This window comes from Scyliorhinus canicula, chromosome 2 (genome assembly GCF_902713615.1).
Source record: "Scyliorhinus canicula chromosome 2, sScyCan1.1, whole genome shotgun sequence".
In the NCBI taxonomy this organism is placed as follows: domain Eukaryota; kingdom Metazoa; phylum Chordata; class Chondrichthyes; order Carcharhiniformes; family Scyliorhinidae; genus Scyliorhinus; species Scyliorhinus canicula.
Genome location: NC_052147.1, coordinates 123,515,538 through 123,529,752, shown reverse-complemented (window position 1 = coordinate 123,529,752; position 14,215 = coordinate 123,515,538). Strand labels below are relative to the sequence as shown.

Below are 14,215 nucleotides of genomic sequence, written 5' to 3'. Positions count from 1 at the left end.
TAAATGACCTGGAAGAGGGTGTAGAAGGATGGGTTAGTAAATTTGCAGATGACACGAAGGTCGGTGGAGTTGTGGATAGTGCTGAAGGATGTTATAGGATACAGAGGGACATAGATAAGCTGCAGAGCTGGGCTGAGAGGTGGCAGATGGAGTTTAATGCGGAAAAGTGTGAGGTGGTTCACTTTGGAAGGAGTAACAGGAATGCAGAGTATTGGACTAATGGCAAGATTCTTGGTAGTGTAGATGAACAGAGATATCTCGGCATCCAGGTACATAAATCCCTGAAAGTTTCCACCCAGGTTAATAGGGCTGTTAAGAAGGCATATGGTGTGCTAGCCTTTATAAGCAGGGGGATTGAGTTTCGGAACCACAAGGTCATGCTGCAGCTGTACATAACTCTGGTGCGGCCGCACCTGGAGTACTGCGTGCAGTTCTGGTCACCACATTATAGGAAAGATGTGGAAGCTTTGGAAAGGGTTCAGAGGAGATTTACTAGGATGTTGCCTGGCATGGAGGGAAGGTCTTACGAGGAAAGGCTCAGGGAATTGAGGTTGTTTTCGTTAGAGAGGAGAAGGCTGAGATGTGACTTAATAGAGACATATAAGATAGTCAGAGGGTTAGATAGGGTGGACAGTGAGAGTCTTTTTCCTCGGATGGTGATGACCAACACGAGGGGACATAGCTTTAAATTGAGGGGTGATAGATATAGGACAGATGTCAGAGGCAGTTTCTTTAGAACATAGAACAGTACAGCACAGAACAGGCCCTTCGGCCCTCGATGTTGTGCCGAGCCATGATCACCCTACTCAAACCCACGTATCCACCCTATACCCGTAACCCAACAACCCCCCCTTAACCTTACTTTTTAGGACACTACGGGCAATTTAGCATGGCCAATCCACCTAACCCGCACATCTTTGGACTGTGGGAGGAAACCGGAGCACCCGGAGGAAACCCACGCACACGGGGAGGACGTGCAGACTCCACACAGACAGTGACCCAGCCGGGAATCGAACCTGGGACCCTGGAGCTGTGAAGCATTGATGCTAACCACCATGCTACCCTGCTGCCTTTACTCAGAGAGTAGTAGGGGTGTGGAACGCCCTGCCTGCAACAGTAGTAGACTCGCCAACTTTAAGGGCATTTAAGTGCTCACTGGATAGACATATGGATGAAAATGGAATAGGGTAGGTCAGATAGGCTTCAGATGGTTTTACAGGTCGGCGCAACATCGAGGGCCGAAGGGCCCGTACTGCGCTGTAGTGTTCTATGTTCCTGTGCAGACTCTTTCCAGCTTTGAGGTGAAAACCAATCTTCAACTAAACTTCTCAGGTATCTTTGAATGGTATCATTCCACTGGCCACCTGGTGATTTTTCCACATAGTCATGAGTTAGAAAATCAGTGTTCAGCATTCTGATGTGGTGGCTTGTCCAACTCAGTTTCTGAGTGAGAATGGTTACCTTTATCCTCAGGACACCAGCTTTGTGTGGCGATCCATCTTCGGTGATGCATAGAATCTTGTGTAGGCAGTGCTGATGGTATATCTTGAACTTTCTCAAGTGGTAGGCAATATGTCACCAGAGTTCACAACCGCAGAAGAGTGCCGGGAGAGAGCCTTGTAGACTGCAACCTTTCTGTCTGTCTGCAGATGATAGTTAGTGAAGCCTCATCTGAGCAGCTTCTCGGGGAGGAGCTGGCACGCGGATCCTACGTATAATCTCCAAGTTGATGTTGACTCGGACATGTGGGTACCGAGATAGCAGAAGTTATCAGCTGCCTCCAGGGGGCAACCTGCAGCCATGATGCTGAGATGATATGGAGTCAGCCACAGTTTGCACTGGAGTAGGACCTTTGTCTTATTGGCATTCAGATACAAAATGTTTCTTTCCAAGGATGGAGGGATCTTTTTGGCAAATTTTATGGGATGAAGCAGGCTTCTGGTTACTGTTCCCAACATTTTCTGAGAGCCAAATACCTTCTCTGAGCGCCACAATGGTAGATCTACAATTAAAGGCAAGGTAGCACAGTGGTTAGCACTATTGCTTCACAGTGCCAGGGCCCAGGTTCAATTCCCGCTTGGGTCACTGTGCAGACCTGCATGTTCTCCCTTTAAGTGCGTGGGTTTCCTCTGGGTACTCCGATTTCCTCCCACAGTCCAAAGATGTGCTTGTTAGGTGGATTGGCCATGCTAAATTGTCCTTGGTGTCCAAAAAAGGTTAGGTGAGGTGAAGTTACTGGGTTAAGGGGATAGAGTGGAGATGTGGGCTTGAGAAGGGTGCCCTTTCCAAGGGCTGGTGCAAACTTGATGGGCCGAATGGCCTCCTTCTGCACTGTAAATTGTATGATATGAAATTAAAACATATGTAGCACGATATAATGTTTGAATCAAATGTGTCCAGTCCTGAAATGGACAAAACCAAAATAAGTACATGTAACACTGAAGATTTCCCAGCCCCTGAATAAAAAGCATGAAAAAGTAGATCCAAAGATGTGCAGGTTAGGTGAATTGCCAATGCCAAAATTGCCCTTTAGTGTCCAAAGAGGTGCAGGTTAGTTGGGGTTACGGGGATAGGGCGGGTGAATGGACCTCGGTGCGGTGCTCTTTCAGAAGGCCAGTGCAGACTCGATGGGCCAAATGGCCTCCTTCTGTACTGTAGGAATTCCATGGTTCTAGCTGTACAGACGATTGGCAACTGGGCTGGATTTGTAACCATAGCTCCACAACGTTTATACTATCCCAGTGAAGCCATGCTGCAACTTTCCATTATGTATACAGTTGTTGGGTTATGGGTATAGGGTGGATACGTGGGTTTGAGTAGGGTGATCACGGCTCGGCACAACATCGAGGGCCGAAGGGCCTGTTCTGTGCTGTACTGTTCTATGTTCTATGTTTACCACACGCGCAGCAGTTCAAGAAGGTGGCTCACCATCACCTTTGCCAGGGCGTAAAGAGATGAGCAATACATGTTCTGTTTGCTAATGATGCTCATATCTCGAGAAGGAATAAAGAAAAGACAGGAGCAATTTGGTAACTTTAGGAGGGCCACCGTAGGCCAGAATTTGTGTTCACGCTAATTGCATTTTTAAATTTGGCAATAAAGTAACTTGCATGGCATTAACTAAGAAGCTGCATTCTGCTGCCAGCCATATGCATTCAGTGCATGTTGACTGTTTGTCATTTTGATGTAAGTAACACTTTAATGAGAAAGGTGCATTGCAATGTGTGCAGAAGTCAGGCATATTGCGCACTGTACAGATTTGTGCAGTGTACAAAATTGCGCAGTGTACACGAGCCAGGCCCATTGCGCAGTCTACATGAGCCAGGCCCATTGCGCAGTCTACATGAGCCAGGCCCATTGCGCAGTCTACATGAGCCAGGCCCATTGCGCAGTCTACATGAGCCAGGCCCATTGCGCAGTCTACATGAGCCAGGCCCATTGCGCAGTCTACATGAGCCAGGCCCATTGCGCAGTCTACATGAGCCAGGCCCATTGCGCAATGCACACAGGCCAGGCTAATTGCGCAGTGTAGACAAGCCAGGCCCATTGCGCCGTGTAAATGAGACAGGCCCATCACGCCCCTGGTCTAAATATTAGACAAACAATAATTTGAATTTCTATCATTAATTTTACTCCTTGCTTCTACACGAGCCAGGTGTATTGCGGACTCTATACGAGCCAGGCTCATTGCGCAGTGTACACAAGGCTGTTTCCAAGAAATGCATCCTGCACTTAAATATTTCAGCCTTTGTCATACTGCCCATGTTTTTTTTTAAACTGAAGCCATGTTCATTTTTCAGATGAGGTTCAAAATATTCACTAGACTTGGAAAAATCGCAATTGCTGGAAGACCGCTTCACCAGTTGGCAAGAGCTTGACATTTAATGTGCTGGCTTCATGATTTCCGATCTGTTGCTCTAATCCAGTGGTTCCCAACGTGGGGCGTACGCCCCACAGGGGGGCAATTTGATTTTTAAGGGGGGCAATTGAGCGCGACTGAGGAGGTCTGGGTCCAAATTTTTGATTTTTATTTTTACAATTTTTTAGTAATTTCTTGCTCAGAACTTTAACTGTCTTTTGTTTATTTCATTTTTCTTTTTCATGGATGCCATGTTCTTTTGAAGCTTGTTTAAACCAAGGTATTGGCGTTTTAAGCTTCTTCAGCTGAAACGGAGTTCACTTTTTAAATGATAAGAATTATATCTCAACACATGGGGGGGGGGGGGGGGATCAGGATTTTAGAGGTGATTAGGTGGGGCATGGCCAAAAAAAGGTTGGGAACCACTGCTCTAATCTAACCTGGGACCTGGCAAATGAACTGCACTACAAGGGACTAGGAGATAAATCCTCGGCTAGTGGATAACACAGACTTGACTGGGCAAAATGAGGCTCTTCAGCCATATCAAGTTTGAAATGTTAGAGAGTTTTTGTTTGCCTTGCAGTTAGTTTGGAGAAAACTTAATAAATGAAATGAAAATCGCTTATTGTCAGAAGTAGGCCTCAAATGAAGTTACTGTGAAAAGCCCCTAGTCGCCACATTCCGGCACCTGTTTGTGGAGACTGGTATGGGAATTGAACCCTGCTGCTGGCCTGCCTTGGTCTGCTTTCAAAGCCAGCGATTTAGCTCTGTGCTAAACCAGCCCCTGGTCTAAATATTAGACAAACAATTAATAATTTGAATTTCTATCATTAATTTTACTCCTTGCTTCTTAAATAGTTGTCGGCGTCACTGTGAGTTATGGCGTGATTTAATTCTGTTTGACAGGTACTCGCTATGAATCACTTTTTGCGCAGAATACATTTGTATTCCCATGAAATTAAATTATGTTAATTACACATTGCCCTTGAAAATTGCTAAAGCCCATAACCACAAAAGTTAGCTTTGCTGCTGTGAAATAATTAGCATCAAAGTGTTCAGAAAAATTGATGTAGGCAGGGTTCCAGAGGAGAAATGTTTCGATTTTTAATATGGCAAAATGTTCCTTGTTTTAAGGTTAGATTTAACTGAATAAGTAAATGTCGTTAATTGAAATGCATGGGCTCTAGTTAAAACTTTTTGTGCTTATTGGGGAATTGGTTTCAAATCTTTAAAGTATTTACAATTGCAAATCTTATTCTGTTGATATTTATAGTTTGCATTTGGTACATGCAGCAACATGCAATCTCATTCATATTCGTTACTTTCCATTAAAAGCCAACCCATCAGAATTTCAGGATGCACCTGTTATTGCTTCAGAATTAATTTTGGATTGTTTTTGGCAACGAGAGCCCAGGCGAGCTGTAGCCAAATGATCGAACATAGTGTTACAGACAGAAGGGAGGTGAACGTAAACGGCCCTGATTTCTCTTCTCCCTAAACAAAGGTGTTTTGATTTGTTTTCCCATTGATGAGCGGTGGCATGTTTCCCAACGCCTCCGTTTTTGTGTGATCCAATTTTGTATTATCCCCACAGCAAACATAAGATATGGATAGTTTATTTGCACACACTCAAAACCCGGGAGGTGGGTCGCTACATCGACCCCTGTGCACTCATGCAGTAATAGAGGGATAAAGAAAGAAACATTTACAGGGCAAAGACTAGAGAGAAAATAATTATTGTTTCAAGTGTGTCAAGACCCAGAATCAAAGTCCAATGGTGAATTCCTTCCGCGAGGTTGATAGTTCAACCCTTCCCGTAGAATTGACTTCCACGGTGAGATAGGTCACCTCTCATTCTTCTGCACTCCAATGAGTCGTGGCCCAATCTACTCGGCCTCCTCAAAAGAAAATCCCTCCATACCTCTGGGACTTCTTCCGCCCCTTCATACTCTTCCTTTGGGATAGTCCACAGCTAAGCTAGCCTGGATTGAGAGAGTTAATCTTTCCCTTGTGATAGTTCTGCATTTATTTTCCATCTCTATCGATCTGCTCCACTTTGAAACCAATCCCTGCAAAGCCAGCTAGCTCCCTTGAGCAGGCCTGGATAATTCATTGTTTGCCTCAAGTATTCATTCCCTCCTACTGGGGATTTCTCCTCTTTTCACCATGAGAATTCAGTCACAGGCAGAAAGCAAGTTAACTTCTCCTTGATATGCAGCATTGGTATAACAGTGTATAATGCAAGCTGGCCAATGTGCTGCTATATTTTTAATAATTGGTCTCTTTCAGTTGACAGCACCAATGCATGATTATTGACTCTTGAATAATTAATACCATGATTACATTCCACGAGGATGAGATTGAAAGCTGCTTATATATAGTTATACATTATTAAAAACTACAATTACCTGAAACATAAAGCACACACAACAGCCTTTATCTGGTAAGAAGATAGAAAAAACAGTATTGTGGTCTCAAACACAGGCCTCATTGACCTTGACGGGAGTTGATTTGGAATTTTTGTTTTTAAATGGCTGTGCTCCTGCATTTTAAGATTTAAATAACCTTAAACATGAAACCGCTGCAGTTGAACTGAAGATGTGATCTCATACCTCTGCAGGTATCCATCGTCATTTAGTCCCTCCCCTGCATGGGGCATCCTGTGTTGTGTGAAACGTTTCAAGGACAGTTGGTTACCTGTGATTTTTATCTGCACACTGAAATGTCTATCCTTTGTGGAGCTACTATAGGAGATGGTGTATGAAGGTCAAGCAATTCAAGGTGTTATTTATTGATCATTGCTCTTGTGCAGCACACAGTAGCTTTTTAGTTCAACACCTCCATAGAATCATAGAATTCCTACAGCACAGAAAGAGGTCATTCGCCCCATCGAATCTGCTCTGAAGGAGAGCCATACATATATAAGTAGCCCCACCTAACTTGCATATCCTTGGACATTTAAGGGGCAATTTATCATGGCCAATCCACCTGACCTGCACATCTTTGGACTATGGGAGGAAACTGGAGCAACCGGAGGAAACCCATGCAGATATGGGGAGAACGTGCAAACTCCACCCAGTCACCCGAGGTCAGAATCGAACCCAGATGCCTTGCACTGTGAGGTAGAAGTGCTAACCACCAGTTCAGGATGTGGTGTGACAAGTGGGCACAAACATTTTGTTAGGTTGTACTCAAAAATAAAAGAGGCGGAATTCTCTGACACCCCCCCCCCCCCCCCCCCCCCCCGGCAGGGTCGGGGAATCGCCCGGGGCCTTCGTAAATCCCACCCCCGCCGTGGCCGGAATTCTCTGCCACCCGGGAATCGGCGGGGGCGGGAATCGTGCCCCGCCAGTCGGCAGGCCTCCTGTGGCGATTCTCCAGCCCGCGATGGGCTGAAGTCCCGCTGCTGTCACGATCCGGCGCATGCGCGGACTCATGCAGACCGATGAAGGCCTTTCGGCCAGCCCCGATGCTGGTCGGCGGGGTGGCAAAGGCCGTTGGCCCCAGCAAAACTGGGGACAATGGGAATCAGGTGGGATGGGGAGGGAAATTCTCCACTGGTTGGTGTCATACCTGTCACAAAGGAAGATGTTTGTGGTTGTTGGAGGTCAGTCATCTTAGTCCCGAGACATCACTGCAGGAGTTCCTCAAGGTAATGTCCAGGGCCGAATCATCTTCAGCTGCTGCATCAGTGACCTTCTTTCCAACATAAGGTCAGATGTAGGGATGTTCACTGATGATTGCACAATGTTCAGCACCATTGGCGACTCCTGAGGCATAGAGGCAGTCCACGTGCAAATGCAGCAAGATCTGGACAATATCCAGGCTTGCGCTGACAAGTGGCAAGTAACATTTGCGCCTCACAAGTACCAGGCAATGACCATCCCCAATAAAAGAGAATCAAACCATCGGCCCTTAACATTCAATGGCATTACCCGATATCAACATCCTGGGGGTTAGTGTTGTGCAGAAATAGGACTGGACTAGCCAAAAACATACTGTGGCTACAAAACAGATCAGAGGCTATGAATCCTGCGGTGAGTAACTCCCCTCCTGACCTCCCAAATCCTGTCCACCACCTACAATGCACAAGCCAGGAGTGTGATGGAATACTCCATACTTGCCTGGATGAGTGCACTCCAACACTGAAGAAGCTGAACACCATCCAGGACAAAGCATCTCTACTTTTTTGGCACCCCTTCCACCAAAGATTCACTCCCTCCCAACACCGAGGCACAGTAGCAACAGTGTGTACCATCAGCAAGATGCACTGTAGGAACACAGCAAGACTCCTTAAGCAGTACCTTCTAAACCCACGACCAGTATTATCTAAATGGACAGGAGCAGCAGATACATGGGAACCCCAACACCTGGAAGTTCCCATCCAAGCCACTCACCATCCTGACTTATAAATATATCGCAGCTCCTTCACTGTCACTGGGTCAAAATCCTGGAACTCGCTCCTCCCTAATAGCACAGCGGGTGCACCTGTACCACATAGCCTGCATAATTCTTGCTTGAGACTTGCTTATTTTCAAACTGCATCCTCTAGATCTGTCTTTGTGTTTCAAGTCATGTAGCTTTCTGATATCAAGCGCATCTGTTCTCTCAGCATGCTAGAGAGCTTCGCAATTTTATTTTCTTCAATGAAAGTGCTGCTGTAAGTCTCTCATAATTGGGTGGCATGGTGACGCAGTAGTTAGCAATACTGCCTATGGCACTGAGGACCCAGGTTCGATCCTGGCCCCAGGTCAATGCCTGTGTTGAGTTTGCACATTTTCCCTGTGTCTGCTTGGGTCTCACCCCCACAACCCAAAGATCTGCACTTTAGGTGGATTGGCCATACTAAATTGCCCCTTAATTGGAAAAAAAATGGGTACTCTAAATTAATTTTAAAAAGTTAGTCTCTCATAATTGATCATCCCAAGTCTCAAGATGACTTTTCTCTGAATCCTCCCAAAACATATAAATATCAGTTGAAGGTTGGGTATGATGTGTTGGGCAGGCTGGGTCGACATGGACTGCACTTGATGCGGTGTAGCGAGAGACAGACCTCCAACACTGCATAAGATGCAACACAATTTTATTTAATGTCTTAGCTACTATATGTTCAACTGTGGGTTGACACTATACTGACTTGACTGGAGACCTAGTACTAGCCTGACCAGACTTACTAGCTATGGCATAGTGTGTGCACTGGCTAGCTCACGAACTCTGACTGTCTCAGTGGCTGGGTCCAGAGAGAGCGAGAAACCTAGTGCCCTCTGGCTTTATGGTGGTCGTGTCCTGTCTGGTGATTGGTTGCTGTGTTCTTTGTGCTTACTGGTCATCCTGTGGGTCAATCACTGCCGGTCTGCACTCCATTATATACATAGATGTATATTATGACAGGGTACTCAAATTTTGCACAGAGTTCCAAATGTGCCCTCACCAGTGGTCTGCATAAGATTACAATAACTTTTTCTTGTACAGTCAAATGCATTCAGGCACAAAATGTGTCTTCAGAGATGGCAAGTGTTTTTAGTGCAAGTCCTCGGGATTAAGAATTCCAAGTAGCACGACTGATCTGTTATACCTTGACAATTAAGATATGATTTGGCCTAATTTGTGAAGAACACAGCAGCTATGAAAACTGTGTGCAGCGTGAAGTAGTTCTGTATTTTACACAAATTAGTTTCATTGGTGTGAAACCAGTTTATTACTCAGATGTTTGACCCAGGTGACCTTATTTGCGAGATGAACAAAGGACAAATACAAGTTTATGATTCAAACAAATTTATTATTAAACACAGTAAAACAGTTATCTTTTTTTAAAAATTTAGAGTACCCAATTATTTTCTTTTCCAATTAAGGGGCAGTTTAGCATGGCCAATTCACCTGACTTGCACATCTTTGGGTTATGGAGGTGAACCGCACACAGACACGAGGAGAATGTGGAAACTCCACACAGACAGTGACCCCAGGGCCGGGATTCGAACCCGGGTCCTCAGTGCCATAAGCTAACCACTGTGCCGAATGCCGCCCCACAGTTATCCCTCTTAAATTAACCCAAACAATAATCGCAAGATTCTTAATACTACCCATGCCGATGAACTCAGTCGAGCTGTCGGCTCAATTCCCTGAGTCTCAGTTGTCTCAGGGCCTTCATCCGCGAAGGTGGGCCTCACACACTGCTTCCTTCTTTCCTCGGGTCTGTTGTCTAATCTTCTCTGCTACCTCGGCACCAAGTCTTCGCTAGGGAGGGTCCTGAGTGGTTGATCTTTGTGCCTTTCCAAAACGTTATCTGGCCCTCAGCCAATGAGGTCTCGGGGCAAGGTTGCAACACCCAATGGCAACTCTCCAGGACACCAGGAACCCATCCCAGGGTCCATCTCTAGGTGTATTGTTTATATAATCTAGTAAACTGGGTGGCAGAAAGTCTAGCTTTATCTGGGCAACCACAACAATTGATCCATTTGAATGGGACTGATTATCTCCTGATGTCTTGTTGACTGGGCAGGTCCAGACTTGTGTTGACTTTCTGTCTCTCTGTTCAGTGGATTCGAACTTGGCTGTCCGAATTCCTATCAGGCCTGCCTGGAGCTGACTATGGTTTAATTTAAAATGTCCAATTCTTAATATAAAGTGTCCAATTTTATATCGGGCCTAAAATTCAGACAGCTATTCATTTTACTGCAGTTTATTGAACGAAACCTAAGCATTTACCTTGCAAATGGGTTCATCAATGTGTATGCTTTTCGATATGTGAAAAAATATTTTAGTGAAATGAATCTTAATTACATTTTCTCCCCACCCTGTCTCGGATGGCAAAGCCTCTGTTAAAAATTAGGATTGAGAAGCCAGGGCTATGCAGTTCACAACTAGTGGGGTGGATTTGAAAGCCAAGTTCTGGGGACCAAAAGATAATGTTCTGGCTCATTGTGCACTCAGACCCTTAATGTGTGTGTTTAGTGAATGCTGTGCTGGGGGTTGCGTCGTTTATATTTACATTTGAATGTAAAACAGCCTCGCTTTTCAGCAGTAAATGCACTGGCTGAAATTTCTTGATTTGATTTGATTTATTGTCACATGTACCGAAGTACAATGAAAAATATTTTTCTGCGGCCGAGGGAACGTACACAGTGCGTACATAGTAGACAAAGATAATAATTGACAGAGAACATTGACAAATGGTAAATCGACAAACAGTGATTGGTTACAGTGTGGAACAAGGGGCCAAACAAAGCAAATACATGAGCAAGAGCAGCGTAGGGCGTCGTGAATAGTGTCTTACACGGAACAGATCAATCGAAGGGGAAGTCGTTAAGGAGTCTTGTAGCTGTGAAGAATAAGCTGTTCCTATGTCTCGATGTGTGGGTCTTCAGACTTCTGTACCTTCTGTCTGATGAAAGGGTCTGGAAGAAGGCGATGCCTGGGTGGGAGGGGTCTCTGATAATTATGTCTGCCTTCCCTAGGCAGTTGGAGGTGTTTACAGAATCAATGTGGAGGTGGCAAGCTTGTGTGATGCTTTGGGCTGAGTTCACCACACTCCACAGTTTCTTGCGATCTTGGACCGAGCAGTTGCCATATCAGGCTGTGATGCAGCCGGATAGGATGCTCTCTATCGCACATCTGTAGACGTTTGTGAGAGTCGATGCAGACATGCCAAATTTCTTTAGCTTCCATTGAAACGTTGTTGGGCTTTCTTGACTGTTGCATCAACGTGATTGGACCAGGACAGACTGTTGGTGATGGTAACCACCAGGAACTTAAAGTTAACGACCATCTCCACTTTGGAGCCTTTGGTGCAGACGGGGGCGAGTGTTGTGCTATGCTCCCTGAAATCGATGATCAGTTCCTTGGTCTTTCCGACATTTAAAGAGACGTTGTTTTCGGTACACCATGCAACCAAGTGACTTATCTCCTGGTTTCTACTGAAGCAGCAATTCATGGTTTTCTGTCATGACAACATTGGTCTCCAAATGGTTCGGGTAAGGCCACCTATCGAGATGTACTTGCTGCATTCTGTGCAAATTAGGAAAAATAAATGTTAATAGCCTTTTCCTAACCATCCAGTTTCGAGTTCCTTTGACCCTCTGATCAACAGTTGGCACCCGTCAGCCCTCATTGCTGTTGAGCTTTACTTACTGTTTTCCATAGTAGCAATGTTCCATCTGTGCAGGCATGAAGGTGCTTTTGTATATGTTAGAAATGATCAGAGAGATTTGCAATTATGCAGATATAAAAGGCCCCTTTGTAATTACTGTTAAGCTGCAGGGATACCATTTACTGACTAGCTATATGGTAATGCCAGCATTAAGTTGAGTTGTTCCATGGAAAGTGAGTTGAAATAACTAGAAATGCGCCTCATGGCAGTTGTAAATTGACCTGACTGATGGTGTGCAGGCGTTAACAGGTGGGCCGTGGTATCATTAATGAAGCAAGCTAAGGAACCATGTTTTGGGAGCTTCCTTTCATGATATGTCCCAATTTACTCGATGTAACCTAGCAACTACAAAAAAATAATTTTTTTAAATATCCATTCTTTAATCATCAAACAATTTTTGAGTCAGTAGAAATCTAATTTCCAAACTGTTCTAGTTAACTGTTGAACGGCATATCAAGTCTTAGTTGAGAAATTTCAAAATGCACAAATTTTTGAATTGTATTCAGTTGTCATTTTTAATGTGGATATTTAATTCTAGGAACTATGATCCTAAGATTTTAATATTCTCCTCAGCCACTATGGTTAATTATAATGTAATGAGTATAATTTGGTTTGGTGAGTTAGCAATTGAGATTCCATCACTCGTGACTAACTATGTATTGCTGCTAATGAGTTATGATAATACAATCTCTTTTTTCTTTTATCTCTCACAGCTTGCAATGAAGCACAAATGTTGAGCAGTTGCCAAACAATTTGTCCAGGGTGATCTTCACACAGTGACCGAAGTTTGCCAATGTACATTTCCTTTAATGGAAATTTATTTCTTCAAACTTGATGCTGCCAATAGTAGAATATGTTTCAATATTTTTTTAAAATTTAATTAGCAATGTTCAACAAATAAATCTAAATATTGTCTTGATCTTTTTTCAGTGTCTTAGGGGTCCAAGCTACTAATAGTCCTGAAGAATTATAGCTGTAGGCTTTCATCTTATACATACAGCTTTCAATTAATGTAGTGTTGTATTATACAATATTAATAAAAAATTTCAATAATGATTTTTTTTAAACGTATTTAAAAAATCTTGGATTAACAGTGTACTGTGGCTGAATAGTTTTGTTATAGGAATTGGACTTTTTGAATTACAATGTCACTCAATGTCAATGAGCAATATGTTCTATTCATTTTTCATGATGTGACTCCTCATTTTAAAATAGACTAGTAATTGTTCCGATTACATTCCGATATGAAGCGTACACTGGGACACCCATGCTGACTCATAAGGAAAACTGGGGGATTGTGCAGCTGTGATTGCCATAAAGGCAATTCGATCTTTCAACCTCCATGCGGAGATGAGCACGAGTATATTATTAAGTGGCATACTGGAAAATAATTTGGTTAAATGTTTCATATTGAAGAATGTATCTGTAAAATATCATTAGTTCAGGTGAATTATGATGGGTGTCACACTTAACCACTGATGTTCTGTAACAGTAAACACTGCAAACAAACTGCTTGTACAACTATTTTAAAAATCAAGAGGCAATCCTGTCCCTTGGTATACCTTGTTAATTCTGACTGCAACATAATATGTGCTGTGAAGTTCTGTGCCTGTCTATTCAGTGTGTGGTTTAATACTCTGTTCTACTGTTCCCAGTCTTAGTATCATTAAAACATTCTGATTGTGCAACATGCTTTCTTGTATAAAGTTATGAGTCGTGTTGTAACCATGAAAATAATGAACATTTTTGATTTAGTAGTTGATCTTTCAAAGGGTCAGCCTGAGAGTAATTCCTCTAAAACATGCTAGGCTGCTTTTCAGATTGCGCATTGTAGCACTGCATAAGTCTGCTTTTAGCAGTCTATGTTGGAAATTCAGGTAATCTGCAACCCTTGCAGTATGCTGGTCCCCAGTGGAAAAACCTGTGTCATTTGTTCTTTTTGGCAATTTTATTTTGTTAATTAGATAGATTTCTGTATTTTTAAGGCCAGGGCACCTTGTTGTGTTGCATTCTGCCTTCAGTTTCTAATTATTTTTATATTTCAGATTGCTGCAAGTGAGGTGATAACTGCGCAAAGGCAGTGGGGCATCTGGGACCTTATGAAAAAAGGGGCCAACGGTTGATCTCCTAAATCAGTGACATTTAAGATTAGAGAAAGAAACAAAGCAGAAACAAAAATAGGGTGAATCAGTGTCAAATTAGTAGCTGCA

At 43.7% G+C, this 14,215-nt stretch overlaps 1 protein-coding gene across 2 annotated transcripts in view; it reads left to right on the top strand.

Annotated features, from left to right (window-relative positions):
* stxbp6 (syntaxin binding protein 6 (amisyn)) overlaps window positions 1-13,697 on the top strand; it is a 354,356-nt gene extending 340,659 nt beyond the window's left edge. For both annotated transcript variants that reach the window (XM_038786189.1, XM_038786182.1), the window contains exon 6: window positions 12,719-13,697. In XM_038786189.1, coding sequence (XP_038642117.1) covers window positions 12,719-12,742 — 24 coding nt within the window. In that variant the 3' untranslated portion in view covers window positions 12,743-13,697. The remainder of the gene's footprint in view (window positions 1-12,718) is intronic.
* Window positions 13,698-14,215: the final 518 nt, after the last annotated feature.